Source organism: Syngnathus leptorhynchus, chromosome 6, assembly GCF_054491065.1.
Source record: "Syngnathus leptorhynchus isolate UIUO chromosome 6, UIUO_Slep, whole genome shotgun sequence".
NCBI classification, from domain to species: Eukaryota; Metazoa; Chordata; class Actinopteri; order Syngnathiformes; family Syngnathidae; genus Syngnathus; species Syngnathus leptorhynchus.
Window position 1 is genome coordinate 1003773 of NC_141200.1, and position 18792 is coordinate 1022564.

The following is an 18792-nucleotide window of genomic DNA, read 5'->3' on the forward strand; positions in this document are numbered from 1 at the left end:
AATCAGTTCAAACGTTGGAATCAAAAGTGCTTTGGCAGCCAACTGGGTGGAGTACAATTGGACATTTATTCTGCTTTTAACCGTACAACAAGGGGCCTTGCGTCTCACAAAATGGACTCCAATGCACATAAAAAAACAAAACAACAACAACGACATTTCAATCAAGTGTAGAAAAGCAAAAACAGGGAAAAGACGATATTTACACAAGCGTGTGGTCAAATTGAAGCATCATTATTCAGTGTCGGGCGACCTTCCCCCTCATGCATTTTTCACGCCGCCGCATGAATACGCATCGTTATCGGAACCGGCGCGGCACAATACTATAATATTGCACGAGCCCAGAATTCATAATTTATAGGGCGGAAAAGATGACATGTGTCACATGGTGGTGTGTGTGTGTGTGTGTGTGGGGGGGTCCTCTTTCTTTGTTTATATCTGCAGTATTCTGCATTTCTTTCTTTATGCACACACAAATATCAAAAGTGCCATCAAAGCCAACGCGGTGAAAACGACAACCAATTAGTAGATGAAATGTGTCAGTAGCAATTGATGCAGGTTTGCTAAAGAAAAAAAAAAAAAACAACCCACTGCTAGCACAGACGCCAATAGTTGGGTGGGTGTTTATCAAAAAAAATAAAATGCGAGAACAGCAACATGGTTCATTTCAATGGCAGCATGTGGAGGTGATAACGTAGATGAGCCACCAAATGGAGCTTTTTGGCTCCAGCACTGGGCCGCAGAGCACTTCTTTTGTTTATTCGGCTCCGTTTGGTCACGGACTTGGCTGCCTTTGAGATTTATTATGTCTGCAGCTTGATAAACCGCAGCAATAATCGGAAAAGTCCAAAGAAAAAATGTCATGTGCTTCAACAAAAGAGTCGCCGGTAAGAAGAAGAGTGGAGGCTTTATATATACACATGGCCAGCTTGCAAGGGGTCTTGAGAGCTTCTGCGGCGGGACCCCCGGCAGAGGCTGAAGTGGTTCAAATTCAGAGCGATGAGAACGCCAGTCTTTCCCTCTCTCTCAAACCGATGGCAGTTTGCTGCCCTCTAGAGGTAAGATCGAGCCAGCGCAGGCACGGGAAAGGGGAACGAGAGGGAGAACCGAGAAAACCTGGTTGTCGGTGGAGGTAGAGAAAAGAGGGCGGGGCCGAGCCGAGGGTCAGGGGGGTCAGGGCTACTCGTCGCAGCCCAGGAGCTCCATGCGCAGGGTGATGCTCTCGTGCCACTCCCACGGCAAGATGCGGACAAAGCGGGCAAAGATGGGCGGCTGAAACAGGTTCTTTTTGTGCACGTTGTTGTCGCTGTTGCCGGCAAAGATCTGAACAAATCGATTGGAATCGAGATCAGTGTCCAGAATGGTAAAAGCAATTTTCCTTCTCATCTTACACCACCAAACAAAGCCAAAAAGTTCAATATTAACAAATGAAATTTGTGCAGCATTCCTCGTAATGCCACAGATGTACTTCATCAAAACGCCATGGCTTGCTTATCTGTTGAATGGCAATGAGATCAAATGTATGCTGCCACCTAGTGGAAGAACATTACACTACCACCCAAGATTTGATTTTGTCATTTTCTTTATAGACCAGGGAAGTAGGAAAAAAAAACCGTATCGTAGCAAACTTTAAGACTTTGGACTGACCTTGTCACTGTTGGTGGTCTCGTCCTGCACAATGCTCCAGAACTGGCCGTCGTCGCTGTGAGCCACTTTGAAGGCCGAGACGAACTGGACCGTGCCGAAGTCTTTGGCTCCCTGCGTGATGATTCCGGTCAGCTTTTTGGGAGATTGCAGGTCCACCTGAACAGAACACACAAAAAAATGTGCTTTTGAAAAGGTCCCAGAGCAATTTCGCTTCTGGTCCTACCTGCAGCCACTCGGATTTGCTGTTGGTGGCGGCGGTCCAGGCGTTGGTCTTGCCCTGTTTGTCCAGTCGGGCATAGTGCGGGTGCCAGGTGAAAGGTTCGATGCCCCACGTGCGAAAAGCGCTGGACGCCGTGATCTGCTGGTCCGCCACCAGTCGGGACTTCATGCCCATGGGCTCTGAGCAACCTGAAGCGTTGGAGTACACTGAAATTGAGGATGAGGAGTGGAGCCATAGAGAGAAAGAGGAAGAAAAGAAAAAAAAACAGCGTGATGGAGGCCGGCGGGCGATGTTAAACAGCAGTTAAAACAGATGATGATGAAGTCGAGATTGAAAAGAGCAGATGGGAGGCCTCCAGCGTGAAAATCAGCCCAATGGTGGATGCACATGCCAAGGCACATTTCTCATGCTAAAGAGCAAGCAGAAGGTCTTCAGAGAGAAATCTGAAAGCCATCAGCAAGTTCTGATCGCCGGGTTTAGATGAGTGAAGTGGACAGGCGTGGGACTGATGGCATAGTGATGTCATCTCCAGTGTGTGTGTGTGTGTGTTTACCGTTGAGCTCGCAGCCCACCAGCTCCAAGCGCAGCGTGCAGGCCTTGCGACACACCACCGGGATGATGCGGATGTACTGAGCGATGACGGGCGGGTCAAACACGTTGGTCTTGGTGCCGTCGTTGTCGACGTTTGCAGAAAATATCTACGCGAAACGACAAATGTCAGCACCCGCTCGCGACCGCGGCTCTGGCTCCGTCCCCCTTACTTGGTCCTTGGTCTGGTCCTCGGATCTGTACAGGGTGTAGGTCTTGCCGTCCAGGCTGGTGGCCACTTTGAAGGCCTTGATGTACTCGGCGCTTCCCACGCGACTGGCGCCCTGCGTCACCAAGCCGGTGACGCGCATCTTCCTCTGAAGGTTCACCTGAAATGACGCAGGATCCGCTTTGGAGCTCGCTCGCAGACGGTTTAGATCGATTCGGGCGTCTGACCTCCAACCACGGGTTCTTGTCGTGGGCGGCGGGGCTCCAGGCGTTCACCAGGCCTTTGTTATTGAGGCGCGCCAGCTCGGGGCCCCAACGCTGCAGGCCCAGGAAGGTGTAGCGGACGGACGAGGCGGAGATCTGCGACTCGCCCACGCCGCCGCCTTCCAAGCCCAGCAGAGAAATGCAACCTGCGGCACAAAGTGGGAGGAGCCAAACCTCAGCGATTTCACGTGATGACTACTTCAAGGCGACTTTGCGGAGCGTGGGACTTACGCAGTTGGCAGTGTTTGCCAACGTATGGGGACGGGCAGCGGCATTTGAAATCGCCGTCCAGGTCCCGGCAGCTGCCTCCGTTCTGGCACGGCTGCCCGGCGCAGTCGTTCACATCTGCGGAGGGAAGGCAAAGCACGTCGGCGTCAAGATGTCAACCATCAATTGTTGGAGGTTAGTAGAGGTCATGCTGACGTGACTGCAGCTGTGCTACAAAGGAAGGAAGGAAGGAGTGGGTGATTTTTGGATTAACAAGACAGAAGATTCAAAAGTCACACAAGTCGTGGCTGCAGAGCGCACGCCTGCACCTCCTCTTGACGCCACTGGGTGGCGCCAATGCACTTAAATGAGTGCGCGTTCACCAGAGCGTGCCAGCTCGCAGCAGTCAGAAGTTCCAGTGTGACTAAAAAGGGGCTTTTCAACATGCATGTGGACAACCTCAAAGTTGGGATGACCAAGTTTTTTTTTTTTTTACATTTGTCCCACACGAACGAACAGCTGTGTCGGTATCCTGCTAACCACGTGGCGTTCCCCCGTCCAAAGAAAGAGGGGGAAAAAAAACCCGGCACATTCTGTGCATTCACAGAGACAGTAGACGAACAATCAAAGTGACGTCATAACAAATTCCGTATGTTCCGGGCTGCCATTTTGTCCCATACAGTAGCGCCTCCTGCTGTCGACTGAAATTGACATTACAGTGCCCAATAGCTCAGCTGGCAAAAGTCACAGCTCAGCTTTTTTTTTTTTTTTCTGGGTCCGGTCACGTGCATTCCACGCTCAAGTCGGTCACATCGTCAATATTCTTCCGAGCATGAAACAAAAGTGTGATTTGACGCCCTTATTTCTCAGTCCGGTTATTTGTTTTTCCGTACTGCAAAGTGACGGCTGCTGATGAGGACCATATGGAAGCACCCACGCCTGGTTCTTCCTCTCCTAAACAACAGAATACATCTCTAATCAAAATGCCCACTGTTGCTATGGTAAAGCAACCCGCAGGGGGTGGTGGGAAGGAAAAGAAAAGAAAAAAACCAAAGAATGCTTATTGAAAGACATTTTGAAGGTTTCCAGATGTGAACGATCTGCACCGTTCATCAAGCCTGTATAGTTGCGGCTTTTGAAGAACCACGCCAGGAGTCTCGCAAACATGACGGATGCCACAGAGGAGGCCGTTCGAGAAACGGAAGCTTTTGAAGCTTCTCGGGTCCAACACTGATTGCCATCAAGGCTTTTCGCCCGTTTGGCAGCCACATCAGCGAGTGTGACATTGCGGCGAGGGCACACTTAATTGGCCGTTCCGCCTCCACGTTCAATTTTCTTCCGCCCGGCAACAGTCGAGCCGCTGACGTGGTGAGCGCTTAAGCGTCCGTGGCTACTTCCCGTTGGCTGGAGCTCATCGGCGTGTTAATAATGGCACTCTTTGGCTTTTTGTGGAGTGGTCGCTCTTTTCCCGCTCTTTCTTTTCAGATGCCCCTCCCCCTCTCCAACCGTCACCAATTCTGAGGTGAAATGGCATCTCATCGGTATTCTATGGATCTATCTACTGGAAATGCAACATGCAGGTGTGAGTTGGTGACTGGTGAGGAAAGGAAAGGCAACAAACACACATCCACACAAAAATGTCCTCATCAGGTTTCTTGCTACTGTTACCTGTTCTTGAGCTTAAATCTGCCGCAATGAAACCTAAAAAAAAAAAAAATGAGAAGGCAAAGATGATCAATCGCAGTGCGAGTGCCATTTGTGTTCCTCGGCGACCCCAAAGCAGGATTGAGCCGGCCCCGACGCGAGCAATTAGCGAGGTGCGCTAACTCACTGTTTTGACAGTGGACGCCGTCAAATCCCGGCTGGCACTTGCACACGTACTCGCTGAAGACGTCGCCGCGGCGGGAATGGCCCGTCGCCGCGCAGATGCCTTCGTTCTTGCACGGGTTGGGCTTGCAAGGACCTGGCGCGAGACAACGCAAGAGTTTGACAATGGCTGCCATCTCTACAAATAACTTGACAATAACTTTCATCAGGGTTGCAAAGGAGTGGGAATTTTCCAGAAAGTTCCGAATGACTTGCCAAAGGAGAATTTGGGAAATTCCAAAATTGGAAGGGTACCTTTTTTAAATTCAAGCTTAAATATGCACAATAATACAACCACATAAAAAAAAGTTAAATACGCTTCACAGAATTATTTGAAATGATTAAAAGATGACTTTTGTAAGAATTTTGAATGAACTAAATATTTGCATCAAAAATTGTTGGCAAGCAATGCTTTATACAAATTTGGTGTGTTTGTGTGGTTTTTTTTTGCAGCTCACCTGTCTCGATCTGGTTGCACGTTTCTCCAGTGAAGCCGTCGGGGCAGATGCAAATGAACGGAGCGCCTTCTTTTGTCACGCAAGTGCCGCCATTAGAGCAAACGTTCACCTTACAGAGCTCGCCTGGAAACAGAGGGAAGGGGGGGGATCAATTCCAGCCGCCTTCCTACTGCCGCAAGAGGGCGCAATATGTTGAGGCCAGTTTGAGAACGAAAACAAGAGAGGAAGAAGATTTGCTTGAGTGCTGTATCATGTATAATAAAATCATAAAATAATATTCGGCTGCAATGGCCGGCCGGGACAGCTGAGAAATCGGGCAGCTCTCCACAACGAGCAACACGCGAGCGGTGGAAACTCAACAATGACGACAACAAGCAGAACTAAGGATTTTCTTTTTCATTTCAGCATTGCACTCCATATAGAGGAAGAGCAGAAAGGCCAAGTTAGTGACCTCAAGTGTAAAATTGTCGGTTTAGTGCCAGCAAAACATGCTGGAAATGTTTGCTCACAACTTTTGCCGCTTCAGACCTGCACTTATTTTTAGAAAGCCCAAATAAAGTCTGCGAGAGGTGTCATTGTGGAAGCTCGTCACTTTTGTCTGAGGGCTCGGCTCCTCGCAAACTAATCTAATGACCGTAATTAGAAGTGCTAAAGGCCGCCCACTATTTTAATCTTAGGCGTCAAATGGAGTGGGCAGATTTAATTGTAATCCGTTTAGGCGGCCGACAAGCCAGACGAGGCGACGTCGCGGAATCAAAAGTGTGCTTCTAACTTTTAAGCGCTTTTCATATCTTGCTGTCCATTTATCATGAGCGCAGAACAAACCTCCCTCCCTCCCTTCCTCCCTCCCTTTCCTTCTTCAGGAAATGGATGTGCAAAATAGTCTAATAAAAAGAGATTAGTAACACATCAGCGGCCATGAGATGGAGGTCAAACCACAGAAGCCTCCCAGTTATGACGGACGGCAGCCAGCACTGGGATAAGCGTGTCAAAGTAAACAAGATGGAGCAGATAGCAAAAGTATTTCTCCTCCCATCTTGTCCTTGAACACAACACAAAGCGAAGGATTGTGTCGGCCTCGCGGTTTGCCGCCTCTTCTTTGACCTTCGGAGGTTTTGCGTTAGCTTTATTGCTAGCTTCAAAAGTGTTCACTTACAGGCGCAATAACAATAAAAAATATCTAAGCCCCGCCCACTAATGCTGAATTGCGTCATCTTCTGTTTTGATGTTGTTTTTAAGAGAATGATTCAGCCGATTATGCTGTAATGACTTGTAAATAAATCTTTGCTTGCGGCTACACCTACGAGAACACGTCATCTGCAAAAATGACTTCCCGTTTCAAATCATTTGATCTTATTTTCTTGTTCGCCGCCCTGCTGGACAAAAAAAGTCCAAATCTTGAAATGTCATCAGCGTTACAGTCATTATATTGCGGTTGGAAGGAGCTCTCCGAGACTGGAATCACAGTGACAGATTGGGAAGTCGTGAGCGCTTGAGCTTGGCACAAGAATTCATTCCCACAGGGCAGCGGGCCGCAATCCCAGTGAGTCACCGTCTACGCCTCGCTCTGACACGCTAATGTGATTTCGCAAAACTTCATCTTGAATTGCAGCAGTCGGTCATGGGGCGTTAATTTAGCACGGTGACGAGATGTTGTAAACAAAACAAACAACATTAAAACATTAAATAGAATTAAATAATACATTTAAATAAATAAATAATAAGTAATTCAATTTTTTTTAAATATGGAAAATCTGCAGAGGTTTACTCAATTTATGTTAAGTGATTGGGCAAAAGAAAATGTGCCATGTTGGTCCAACTATCCTGCCTAAATGGAAAGAACACAGGGCAGCCCCCAGATTTGAAATTGGACAGCCGTGGCGGAAACCACGGCGAGCCTCAAGTAACCCCATCCCGTCTATTAGCAGATGCAGGTGAGCTTTGCGTAATCTCCAAATGCTGCTCCAGAGCTGCGCAGCCATCTGCTGCAGCGCTATACACACAAAAAAAAAAAAAAAAAAACGGGGAGGGGGGGGGTTAGTTGCTAAAAATACACATGAGCATCGTCAACAAATCAAGCTCACGGAACATAACCAAGCATCATTCTTGCTATTCGCTGAGATAGCAGAGTGTAAAATATTCAACATGGCGGATTGGAAAATGGGTTACCAGAGCCTCAAATGAGATCATTCTCCATATTCCAATGAAAGATTAACGAAGGAAGCTATTTTGAATTTCAGTGTGCTGGTGGGCAGATCTCGATGAAAAGAGTCAATCCGCAGCGATACCTCGAAAATCAATTTCGGATCAGAAGATGGACCTGGCACGCAACAACGACTATATTTAGTCTGGGTTACCTCAATTGCCTGTCCAAGGACCTGGCAAGAACATCGCTCACCTCATCACTTGTTAAAGTTCAGCTCGCGGCGCTTGTGACTCACACTGGCAGCCGGCAGAGGCCATAATAACGCCGTTGGACACGCTCCAGAAAATGTGGGGAGCTTCATTGACATGTCTGCGTTGGCTAGAAGTGACTCAGCGGCGAGGTCAGCCAACGGGGAGGGCCGCACCTTCGTGCCTGGTCGCCATGCGCCGTGAGGGACAAACATGTTTGGATTGGCCTTCTCAAAGGTCGCCGCAAAGCGTCTCGGTTCCGTTTCCCCACAGGAAATAACTTGCAGTCCATTCATTTCGGGCTTTACTTCGACACATGCTCAGCAATTCAACATTTCAACCACCACAACAAGAGATATGAAATGTTAAGATCACATCGGGTTAGAAAATACACAAAATGGACAAAAGCTCACTGAGCTCAAGTCTCACGAGATTTGAGTGAACACAAACAATCTGCATTTAATGTCAACAAATCCGGAGTCCACCAAATGTTCCAACAAATAGCAATTCCAATGAGTGCAAAAGTTGCATCCGTTTTCCAGTTGCTGTGTGTGTGAGAGAGAGAAAGAGAAAGAGAGGAGGGGAAACAAAAAAGAAAAAGAACCGAGCTGTTTCTATTCTATCGGCCAACATGTGTTTGATGCATTGAAAAGCAAACAAAAGGCAAACGCCAGTGGCATGACGTTCACGCTGGACAAGTACAATGGATAATCATGGGACTCAACTATGTGCGACCATTGCCATTCTGACAAGCCATACACAAACGGGATTTGGAAAACGCAAATCTCGCATTCCCACTAGACGCTCAATTGAGCCTATTTCAGAGTTGAATTGGGCCAAAAGTGGCATGAAAGTGTCGCGACCGCCTCCGTCTCAGCATCCTTTAAGTAAGACAAAAGGGCGAGCAGGAAACAAAAGTATCTTAAGTAGTCGTTGGGGGTTTCGACTGTCTGCAATAAAACCAAAAAAAAAGGAGGAGGGGGGCGGGGGGGGGTGGACTTACCGTTCACCCCGGGCAAGAGTCGAGCGGTGAAAAGTTGCAGCAAGACGAAGCAAAGCGCCCGCTCCTTCATTTCTGCTGGAAATTCAGCCTCAGCTCCGGTCAGGTGGTAATTTGTTTGTTTGACGTGAACAATGGAGTAGGGGGGGAAAAAAGACAACCGACTTCTTGTTGTGGCACCTAAAAGCTCGCGCTTGTGAAAACACCGCCTTATATAGAGAGGGGCACGTGCGTGTCGGCGCTCCGCCAATCAGGAGGCAGCCTTTACATGTTAGCCACACCCCCAACAACGGCTCTTCACTGTTGACGGGAAACATGACTTGACGCGCTCTACTGTTAGTGTCACGTGTAGATTATTTTATTTTTTTACAGAGATGGTCATTGATTCGTGAAGCTGTAATCTAAAATCAATGGTATGTAATTCATTTAGCCGCCGTAAAATGTTTGAAGAATTCAAACACAAACGCTGACAACCACATCTCCATGGGCAGAGCTTTCTAAATTGACTGCGTTGTGAGTGAGCCAAAAGGAAATGCAGAATGACATGCATTAGAACTTGGGACGCGACGCTCTCAACTAGGCTTCATTCTTGGTTCGCTGCATCCGTGTCATTGTTTAAAAAAAAAGGATCGATGAGTGGTCTGATCATGTTTACATGCAACTATGTGACCTGGTGGGCGACAATGACCTTAAGCACATGGCCATGAAGAACTTGATCATTTCTCGTAGACACAAGAGCAGCAAATGTTTCAGCATAGCAGGATTTTGCGATTCTTTGTGGTTTTGCACCTCCCTCTTCTGTGGTTCACCTGAGGACACACACACAGTATGTTTTCCAACACCAGCGGGAGTGTGGACGTTATTTGCACGCATGATTTTGTAGCCTAGTAACAAGCCCAAGAGCGCACTTTGAAGCATCCATCCATCCATCCATCCATCCATCCATCCATCCATCCATCCATCCATCCATCCATCCATCCATCCATCCATCCATCCATCTATCCATCCATCCCGGCCGGTCCAACCGCGCAAGAAGAAAAAGACGATGCTGCTGCTTCATATTCTGCTTTCTTGCATTTTTCCTCACAGGTTGTCTGGAATTAGAACACCTCGACAAGACTGGACACTGGAAGTGGCTAAAAATGAAAAAAAAAAACAACAACAATTGTGTCACTGTTAACACAAATCATCAAAAAAGAAATAGTGACTAGTAATAGTGAACAATTCTCTTAAATTATTGTATGAGTTAAAAATGACAGGCATTATTTGAATGAGATGACATTTGGCGTGTGTACCTAATGAAGAGTTATAGGAGCGTTTATCAATTAAGAATAAAATGTTATTAAAAATAAAAGAATTTGCTAGGGTGGAATCACAATAAAAAAATAGCAATTCAACATTTAAATCGGAATCTATGGGAAAATATTAACGTCATCATAATACAGCTATAGAGCAGGAGTCTGGCTCCCTCAAGTGGTGACATGGTTTACAACAATTTCAAGACACGACGCAAAGACCATCACGTCTTGATTTCATACATGCTCAATTTGTTTCCGGAAAACTTATTTAGTCTTTGTAACAAATGGAAAAAGATCATCAATGACATATTGATGACTTTCTGTGTTGCATTCAAGCGCAACGCGAAAGTTTGGAAAGTTGTGAAAGCGAGTCCAACTTTTTTTTGCGTCGATAATAACATGATTGTATGAATGAAAAAGAATAAGCTTGATTCATCCTGGGTGGGGTGAACGCGTCATCGTTCGAGATATTTGGCCGTTTTGCTGGGACCATGGGCGGGGTAAAGCCCGGGCTCGGATCTCCCCCCCGCCTTTTGCGTGGGCTTGAACGCATCCGGAGCTGGTCCCTCGCTCGGGCTGGGCTGTAAACACAAGCGGCGAGTGAGGGAGGAACTGAACCGAACTGAATCCGAGCTTCTGAAAGCCACTCCGAAGTCGTCAACGTCCTTTGAAATGCTCTTTCTTCACTCAAGGCAAGTGTTGTGTTACGTGTGCGTGACGTTGGTCCGAGTGACGGGATAAAGAAAAAGAAGAAGAAGACGAAACCAGACCGAAGCCACTTCTAATGTAATCCAAGTGGCCCGGCCGCTAGGCAAGCAACAAGTCTGCTGGGGATCCAGCAACAGGTACGTACGATGGATGCCGTTCTACTCTCGTTTGTTCTTTTCAAACATCGCAATTTCAGCCGAAGCTCGTGTTTTTTGTTTTTTTTGGGCTTGACTTCCCATTTATGATGTCACTGATCATGAGTTGTTCAACGGACCACGACAATCAGTTTCCCGAAAGTTCTTTTGCTTGACTTCTAAGTTGTTTTCTCGCAAAAAAGAAATGATGGCAATAAGTCCAACTGTCACTCTCTACTTCAATTGTCCGTATTCTGAATTGGACAACGCATAGTGTGTAAATGTAAATAAGTGAGGCCAAATCAAGATGCAAATTTTTTTTTTTTAATGTATCCCTAGCTCTAAAGACTTAAATGACTTGTAAAAATGTCTCTTTTTTAAATTTCTGATCAGCCCAACCCAAAACAACCTTATTGAAATGTTTGACATTTCTACCACCAGGCTCTCATTGTGCACAGTCTGGAGACTTTAACAGGATCAACTCAAAAGTCATGTGGGCGGCTGATTTAATAGAAGGGGGGAAAAAAAAAATCCCTCGGCTCCACTGCTACACAAGAGAAGTTATTTGTTGGAGCAACGGAAAATAGGCCATTCCATTTGTTTTGTTTTACTACAACGGGAAGAATATCGAGGTGCTCGGCAAGGTGGGAAAATAGGTTAACGTTTGTCGAATCGGCGTCCTCCATTTTGGGTCCTGGCTCTCTTCTTCGTCTGGTGGAGTCTTGGGTTCTAACGCGATGTCTGCCATGTAGTGGTCAACACTGTTACTACAACTCAAAAGTGCTTTCGTTCTGTTTTAATGGCGCTAAAAATGGTAAAGAAGCCCAAATTTCCCACCTCTGGCGTGTCGTCCCCAGCGACTACGATGGTCACACTGGCGGACGGCGGTGGAGACGGCGGAGGCGTCCTGGCCCTGGGCTCGGAGTTGCCGGCCATGTTTGACGGCGTGAAGATGGCGGCGGTGGCCACTGTCCTCTACGTCCTCATGCGCTGCCTCAACCTCAAGAGTCCGCCGTCGCCGCCGGAGGTCAGCCACCAGGACACGCCGCTCACCCGCTACTTGCTCAAGTGCTGCCCCCTGTTGACCAAAGAGTGAGTGGAAAACATTTTCAGTTTTTATACGCGAGGTTGCTTCCCGAGGACAGTGACCTTTTATTTTTTTCTGATGTCATGGTGGGGGAAGAAAAAAAAAAAATCATGCTGGTGTGTACGATTCAAAGTTGTTTTTGAATCATCTCGCTAAGACATTGCTAAAAGGAAGGCACAAATTTGATCGGAAGTGGCAGCGGAATTCCTTCACGCATCAGCCGTCCACAAAATTGAACGCAAATCACTTTCGTGGTTTTCGCCTAATCCGAAGCAGTAAACAAACGGCGCTAAACTGGTTTGGCGGCACAAATTCCTTAGCCCGCACGCGCCTCTCCGACCACATAGCCTAGCCCGGACAGATTCTGTTACTTTTCCAACGGTTGAGCAACGTCGTACGGCGTAAAGTCACACTTTGTTCTATTTGCGAACGTGAGGGCCCCAAAGTGCTGAGTCAGCATCAGGTCGGCCCTTTCCGAGGCGTTCTGTAATCCGACGCCGCTCCTCGGCCGCAGATACATTCCGCCCCTGCTGTGGGGGAAGAGCGGCCACATCCAGACGGCGCTCTACGGCAAGGTGGGCCGCGTGAGCACCCCGACGCCCCTCGGGGTCCGCAACCTCCTCCCCATGCACGACGGGGCCACGGCCAGTTTCGACCTCTTCGAGGCGCTGGTCCGACACTGCACGGGAGGTCAGATTGGTGACACGACGAGGAGTCTTTTTTGAAAATGACAAGGAATAATCCTAATCATGCTCAGATGACATCACCATGGTCATCTGCCCGGGCTTCGGCAACCACAGCGAGCAGAACTACATTCGCACCTTTGTGGATCACTCCCAGCGGCGGGGCTACCGCTGCGCCGTCCTCAACCACTTGGGGGCCTTGCCCGACATGGAGCTGACGGCGCCGCGAATGTTCACCTACGGTAAGGGTCGGCAACTGCCGAGAAATGATCCGGGCCAAAGTCCTCTAGCTCAATGCACCTCCAGGTTGCACGTGGGAGTTTGCGGCCATGGTGAGCTACGTGAAGCGAGCGCTGCCCGACACGCTGCTGGTGGTGGTGGGCTTCAGTCTGGGCGGCAACATCGCCTGCAAGTTCCTGGGAGAGAACCCGGCCAATCAGGAGCGAGTGCTGTGCTGCGTCAGCGTCTGTCAGGGTTACAGCGCCCTCAGGTAACGTCAAATTGCCTCAAATTTGAGATGATTGAGCTTGCAAATATTTTTGGGGTGTGTCATCAGAGCACAGGAAACGTTGCTGCAGTGGGACCAATGCCGACGGCTGTACAACTTCGTCCTGGCCGAAAGGCTGAAGAAGCTCATCTTGTCGCACAGGTGGAGGGGGAGGGACGAGCTAGCGCGTCCTACGTTTTACGCTCGCGTCCCGTTCACGTCTTTTTTGCGCGTGTGGCAGGGAAAGCTTGCTGGGCGTGACCTCCAGCAACATCAACGACGGCGACCTGAGCCGACTGTGCGCCGCCACGTCTCTGGCGCAGATCGACGACAGCATCATGAGGTGCGAGCCGTTTAAGAATTTCACGTTTTTTGTTTTTTTGTGACTCACGATGTGCGGTCGTAGGAAGTTCCACGGGTACAACTCCCTGGATGAGTACTACAAGCAGGAAAGCTGCGTGCGCTACATGCACAAGGTAAGCGGCGGCGGCGGCGGCGCAATTGCCGAGAACTTTGACTCACATCGGCGACTCCCGGCGCAGGTCACCGTGCCGCTTCTCCTGATGAACTCGTCCGACGACCCGCTGGTGCATCGCTCCTTGCTCGCCATCCCGCGCACACTCTCAGGTTGGTGTTGAATTTGGGATACAGCCACAGCGCTACCAGATTGTTACTGTCACACTATCGTGTTGATTTTTTTTTTTTATTAACAACAGCGCTATGCGGAAAAAAAAAAAAATGAAAACGGGGGAAGATCATAAAGCATTTACGTTACTTGTTTTTGGCAAACTGGCCTCAAGCGGTTTTGCCATTCAGAGGAGTCGCTATGTCTTCTCGTGTGTCGTGAAACCTAAAACGCGTAGAAACTTGAGTGACGTCAGTCTGCTCGCACGCAAGCACGCACGCACGCGGCTGACCCAATTACATATGCAGCCGACTTTCTCTTTTTTATTTTGACTTGTTCTGCTTAACAACAGATTCTGATCCAAATGATTTTGTTGTTATCTCAATCATTTATTGTAACGCGAAATGAGCAGTTAAGATTTTTTTTTGATTTGTTTTTCTATCCCGACAGAGAAGATGCCCAACGTTATCTTCGCTCTGACGCAACACGGCGGCCACCTGGGCTTCTTCGAAGGGGCCGTGCTGTTCCCTCAACCCCTCACGTGGATGGACAAGGTCATTGTGGAGTTTGCCGACGCAATCTGCCACTGGGAGAGAGGCGGGCTGCCCCAAAGCGCCGCCACCCAGCACCATTTAAGTCCGGAGCACACAGAGAGAGGTTCGACATTATTTCAGTCCGTAGGATTATAGTTGGACCCAGGTCTGAAATATTTCTTTGGATTCTAAAACCTCAGGTTGATTCCACTGAACTGTTGCTATGTCTAATTGTATGAGAGGACGTGAGAGTATTTCGATTATGTCCTTACGTTGAAGTGTGTGACTACGATGTTGACAGAGATTTAACGGGCGTTTTCTCAAACTTTACAACAATCCCGTCAAGTGGTTTTGCACTGCTTTTGAATTCAAACTTAAAACTGGATCGGGGATAACGGTATTTATTGCAGGACAACATTTTGACTATGCACTTTAGACTCTCGGCGCAACTGTTTTGCATTTTTCAATTGTTCATGAATTTATTAAAGAAACGATTTGACCTAATGGGAGAGCTTTTCTTGATTCTCTCACTTTCTTTACATGCATAATCACTTAATTTTAATCATAAAAGTCATGAGCTCTTTCTTGAATGTCTTGTCACCCATAATAATGACACTTACCTCATTTTTGTGAATAATTCAGCTTTGTGGGGCTCAAGTTCAAAAACTCCAACTATCAGCTAGCATGCTAGCTATACAGCTAGCTTGGTATACATCACATTTCAGAGCTACGGACGATAAATAAATAGATAATCCACAACCTTTCATTTTAATAGAACTCAAACGAATGTGCTTGGACTTGAAGACAATTTACCTTGAGTCTGGCGAGACGAGGACAGGCCTGAAGAAACGTAACCCGGAACGTTGTAATGGCACAAATGGAAGACGAAAAAACGCGCGCGGAACGAACGTGACAAAACGCAGATACGCCACAAGGGGGCACTGCAGTACCTCAATAACATCGACAAGTTTTTAATTTGTATGTTGTTCCTGGCTTCGGCTGCCTTGCACATTCTATTTTTCAAAAAAGAAACAGTCTAAAATAAAAAAAAGTTGAACGTCGCTTAGGCTATTTCATAAAACATAATTAGAACAGAATTTCTGATACTGATATCAGGTGACGTAAAGCTTTTGCTATGGAGTGGAAAACTCAAATATTGGGATGATCTTTTTGATTAAAGTGGACATGAATAGAGACTTATACATATATTTTGGTGACAATTGGCCCTATTTTATTTATTTTTTTAGCTCTACGTGATGTTAAAACGTTTATTTTCCCCAGCTGATTATCTGTCCATACTGTATATGCCCTAACATTGACAGCTGGTTGACTAGTCCATTGTTTTTAATCCAAGCAAATAAAAAAAAAAAAGCCTCCAAATTCACGTGTATATACACTTTACTGTACAATCAATTGACAGTGTTGGTACAACAGGTAGCACAATGGGTAACATTTCAGAGTCAGAAACAGTGGACAACATTAGGCACAAAAGGACGAGGACTGATGGAGGACAGAGTGTGTTTTTAAAATAATTTGTTCGGCGGCTCACCGGGGTCCCAACAGGTTACAAGAATTCCCTACCTGCAGTTGAGTAGTATAACGCAGACTTCCAAGATATAAATCATGAATGGTACATTGACTCAATAGCGCCCTCTGCAGCATTTAAGAAATTTGACCTGACACCATTTTGTCCCAATCGACACAAAAATTGAGTTGATTGAATGCACAAAAAATACTCAAGGACTCAATGGTTCAAATTGAAAAGTCGGCCATTTTGGTTTTGTGGGTGATTTGTGGGCAAAAGGCGACACGAGCATCTCAGCATTCATTGGCATGTAAACGAGGCTCTGGCTTTTAGTCAAACAATTTGGCCGCCGTGGCTTTGCCGTCATATTTGGCCGCTTTCCCGTCAAACTCGGCGGGGAGGATGTCGGCGTCAAACTCCTTGTAGTAGTTTTCCAGCTCATCTCCGTGCACAAACACCTGAGAGAGGAGAAGGCAAGCAAACGGTCGGCACCGCACCGGGCGCGGGCGGTGTTTGGGACCTTACCCTCTCCAGTAGCTTGCTCTTCATGAGGGGTTTGACCACGTTGTAGGTGGTGGTGAAGTACCACGGTTGATGGATGAAATGCACGGCTTTGAAACGAGCTGGAAAGGAGTCCTGGAAGGACAAGTGTGGACATTATCAAAAGTGTCCAGTTCTTTTGGATTTGGAAGAAATAGCTCCTGTAAAAAATGTATTCCACCTGCAACATGTCCACCATCTTCTTGAGCTCGGTGGGCTTGATGCCCGACGCCTGCTGCATGGTGAAGCCTTTAAAGTTCTCGATGATGCAGAAGCCGTTGATCTGGGTCTCCTCGTTCTCCAGGAGCTTCTCCAGGATCACGCAGTAGGCCCGCAGGATCTGCAGAAAAAAATTAAGAAATGTGTCTCCATGGTCAGAAGAAGGCTCGGAGGGGTCACGACATACCTCGTCGAAGGTGATCTCCTCGTAGTCCCAGTTCTCGATGTTGAAAAGCAGGACCACGCGGCCGTACTTGTCTCGGCTTTGGAGGATTCCCGGGTAGCCCGCCTCGATGGTGCTGCGTACCGCCTCGGGCGTCAGGTTCTCAAACAGCTCAGGGTACTCCTTCCTGAAGCGCACGTAACCTTGGAGAGGTCAAGTGATAAAAGAAAATGACGATGCAGAACGGTGGCCTTCAAGGAGCGGCGCAGATGCGGACGTTACCCTTCATGAGCTCAAAAGATCTGGGAACGTCGTATTTCCTGGCCCGGATGAAGCGGACCAGCAGGCCGTCGGGTTTCTCCCCGAAAGTGTCCTGCACGCCTTTGGCTAGCTCGTCCCCGGCGTCGGCCTTCTCCTTGATCATCCCCCGCAACTCCTTGACCGCAGACACGCGCTTGTCGTCCGTCTCGTTCAGCTCGTCTTTAGCCTGTGTGGTTGTTGTTGGATGCGTGACGTTTCTTTTTTTTTTTAAGTCGGCCTCAACGATACCTTACCTTCTGCCGGGTGTGGTCCGGCAGACTGGGTGAAGGTCCAAAAACCGGCCCGTGGTCCTTGACGGTGAGGCGCTCAAGCTTGGCCCGGAGAGCCTGCTCCTCCTCGGACACCATGCGGTAAGTTCCACTCTGAAGATGGAAAGGGGAGTATTTTTTTTCAAGTTCATAGAAGAAACTGTTTCACTGCGCTTATGTGATTTTTTTTTTTTTAAATCAACTTAATCCGCATGAAGGCAAGCATTAATCAGCATTGCGGTAATCTGCCTCACGAGGGCCCACAAATGCGGCGTGATGCCGATTAATGGCTGCACCCTAACAATGAGCTTAGTTGTTTTTTTTTTTTTCTCTCTGCCAGGTTTGCGCATACTCACAACAACAGCCATGTTTGCTGAGCGTCACACTTTGGATCGTCAGTCTGAAAAAAAAAACACGCATAACAAAAATCAATCAAGTAAAGTGCCTCATGTTTGAAGTATTTAACAAAAAAGTTTGAAGTTTTTTCAATGTGTCATCGAGGCGGGTTCAACATTTTCTATTCAAATGAATGACTTCATAATGTAGTAAATGCGTGTTTGTTTAACATGAACAATTGAATGGAATGAATCCAGCTTAATGCTGCTGTTGTCCTGCCGATTTTGATGTATGAAGCTAAATTTAGCTCTTGCATTATTTATCAGGCAGATTTAAAGTCGACTCTTATATAAGCACCATGATTTGGGCTCTGTACAATCGGGCTGGGGAACGATAGCAATAGCAACAAAAACATAATACAATTGCAAAAAATAGAAAAGACATTTTTGCTTTTTTTTTGACGATATTTTAAAGTAGAAACTTATGGACTCAGTTCATGGAAGTATTTAATACCAAATAAAATGGTACAGAACACGGAAAATATCATTGAAATAGAATAAAATATAGCTTTGATCTATTTAATTTGCCTTATTTTTTGTATTACATTTAATTCAAAACATCAAATCAAAATGCTCAATTCTGAATTTTAAAAAAAAGCATCACATTCAAAAAGGATGCTCTCTTTTGCCATCTAGTGGACGGGTATGAAATTGTTCCGCTTGTCACCTCACATCGCCGCCATAGATAGATGAACAGCGACGCATTATTCGTGGCAAGTAATACGGCTGAGCAAACAATTAGAATATTCAACAAGTGAAGAAATGAGTTTAAAAATACAAATCCCACAAGATGAGGAGGAGTCCTACCTGTCTGGAGGCGAAAGTGAAGCGTCCGGCGTCCGTGTGTAGGACGGGGGCAACGAGCTGCGACTTTTGTAGCGTGGGGGATTAGTGGCGTCACTGCAGATTACAGCACCACACGTTTTGGGTTTTTTTTTTTCCCCCCTTTCCATTCAGCCTGGAGCGTGATGTAATGTTGGAGTGGTCGAGGGAGGGGTGTTTGGGATTTGATTGCAT

General features: G+C 47.2%; 3 protein-coding genes and 1 long non-coding RNA gene across 7 annotated transcripts; 1 reads left to right on the forward strand and 3 right to left on the reverse strand.

Annotated features, from left to right (window-relative positions):
- Positions 1 to 47: 47 nt before the first annotated feature.
- On the reverse strand, positions 48 to 9006 carry mfge8b (milk fat globule EGF and factor V/VIII domain containing b). Of its 4 annotated transcripts, none has more exons than XM_085914159.1 (11): positions 8813 to 9006; positions 5416 to 5538; positions 4923 to 5054; positions 4760 to 4792; positions 3116 to 3229; positions 2849 to 3030; positions 2626 to 2781; positions 2418 to 2562; positions 1868 to 2070; positions 1645 to 1800; positions 48 to 1320 (listed from the first exon to the last, which is right to left on the reverse strand). In XM_085914159.1, exons 1-11 carry the CDS (start codon positions 8880 to 8882, stop codon positions 1177 to 1179), a joined length of 1458 nt encoding a protein of 485 aa, XP_085770285.1. In that variant the 5' UTR covers positions 8883 to 9006; the 3' UTR covers positions 48 to 1176. The 4 variants fall into 4 exon arrangements, with proteins under 4 accessions (XP_085770285.1, XP_085770286.1, XP_085770288.1 ...); XM_085914160.1 differs by having other exon boundaries at positions 1868 to 2052; positions 8813 to 9005; XM_085914162.1 differs by lacking the exon at positions 4760 to 4792 and having other exon boundaries at positions 1868 to 2052.
- A 1621-nt stretch (positions 9007 to 10627) lies between these two features.
- abhd2b (abhydrolase domain containing 2, acylglycerol lipase b) lies at positions 10628 to 14868 on the forward strand. The gene is made up of 10 exons (XM_085915126.1): positions 10628 to 10952; positions 11807 to 12041; positions 12551 to 12726; positions 12794 to 12961; positions 13026 to 13209; positions 13276 to 13368; positions 13448 to 13549; positions 13613 to 13682; positions 13749 to 13833; positions 14282 to 14868. The coding sequence occupies exons 2-10, from the start codon at positions 11815 to 11817 to the stop codon at positions 14518 to 14520; spliced, it is 1344 nt and encodes a 447-aa protein (XP_085771252.1). The 5' UTR covers positions 10628 to 10952; positions 11807 to 11814; the 3' UTR covers positions 14521 to 14868.
- On the reverse strand, positions 11285 to 15300 carry LOC147055091 (uncharacterized). The gene is made up of 3 exons (XR_015066506.1): positions 15178 to 15300; positions 11787 to 12027; positions 11285 to 11690 (listed from the first exon to the last, which is right to left on the reverse strand). It is a non-coding gene; the product is annotated as an uncharacterized LOC147055091 (long non-coding RNA).
- A 390-nt stretch (positions 15301 to 15690) lies between these two features.
- On the reverse strand, positions 15691 to 18671 carry rlbp1b (retinaldehyde binding protein 1b). Its single transcript, XM_085914655.1, has 8 exons — positions 18583 to 18671; positions 17737 to 17780; positions 17366 to 17494; positions 17094 to 17298; positions 16836 to 17014; positions 16611 to 16769; positions 16415 to 16525; positions 15691 to 16347 (listed from the first exon to the last, which is right to left on the reverse strand). Exons 2-8 carry the CDS (start codon positions 17746 to 17748, stop codon positions 16219 to 16221), a joined length of 924 nt encoding a protein of 307 aa, XP_085770781.1. The 5' UTR covers positions 17749 to 17780; positions 18583 to 18671; the 3' UTR covers positions 15691 to 16218.
- Positions 18672 to 18792: the final 121 nt, after the last annotated feature.

Coding starts and splice junctions, on each gene's coding strand:
- mfge8b (XM_085914159.1), bottom strand. CDS start 8,882: ATGAAGGAGCGGGCGCTTTGCTTCGTCTTGCTGCAACTTTTCACCGCT. Junction 5,539..8,812: donor ACTCTTGCCCGGGGTGAACG/GTAAGTCCACCC, acceptor CTCTGTTTCCAG/GCGAGCTCTGTAAGGTGAAC. Junction 2,782..2,848: donor ACAAGAACCCGTGGTTGGAG/GTCAGACGCCCG, acceptor GCGTCATTTCAG/GTGAACCTTCAGAGGAAGAT.
- abhd2b (XM_085915126.1), top strand. CDS start 11,815: ATGGTCACACTGGCGGACGGCGGTGGAGACGGCGGAGGCGTCCTGGCC. Junction 12,727..12,793: donor GGTCCGACACTGCACGGGAG/GTCAGATTGGTG, acceptor AATCATGCTCAG/ATGACATCACCATGGTCATC. Junction 12,962..13,025: donor GCCGCGAATGTTCACCTACG/GTAAGGGTCGGC, acceptor ATGCACCTCCAG/GTTGCACGTGGGAGTTTGCG.
- rlbp1b (XM_085914655.1), bottom strand. Junction 17,299..17,365: donor CGGACCACACCCGGCAGAAG/GTAAGGTATCGT, acceptor ACAACCACACAG/GCTAAAGACGAGCTGAACGA. Junction 17,015..17,093: donor ATCTTTTGAGCTCATGAAGG/GTAACGTCCGCA, acceptor GACCTCTCCAAG/GTTACGTGCGCTTCAGGAAG.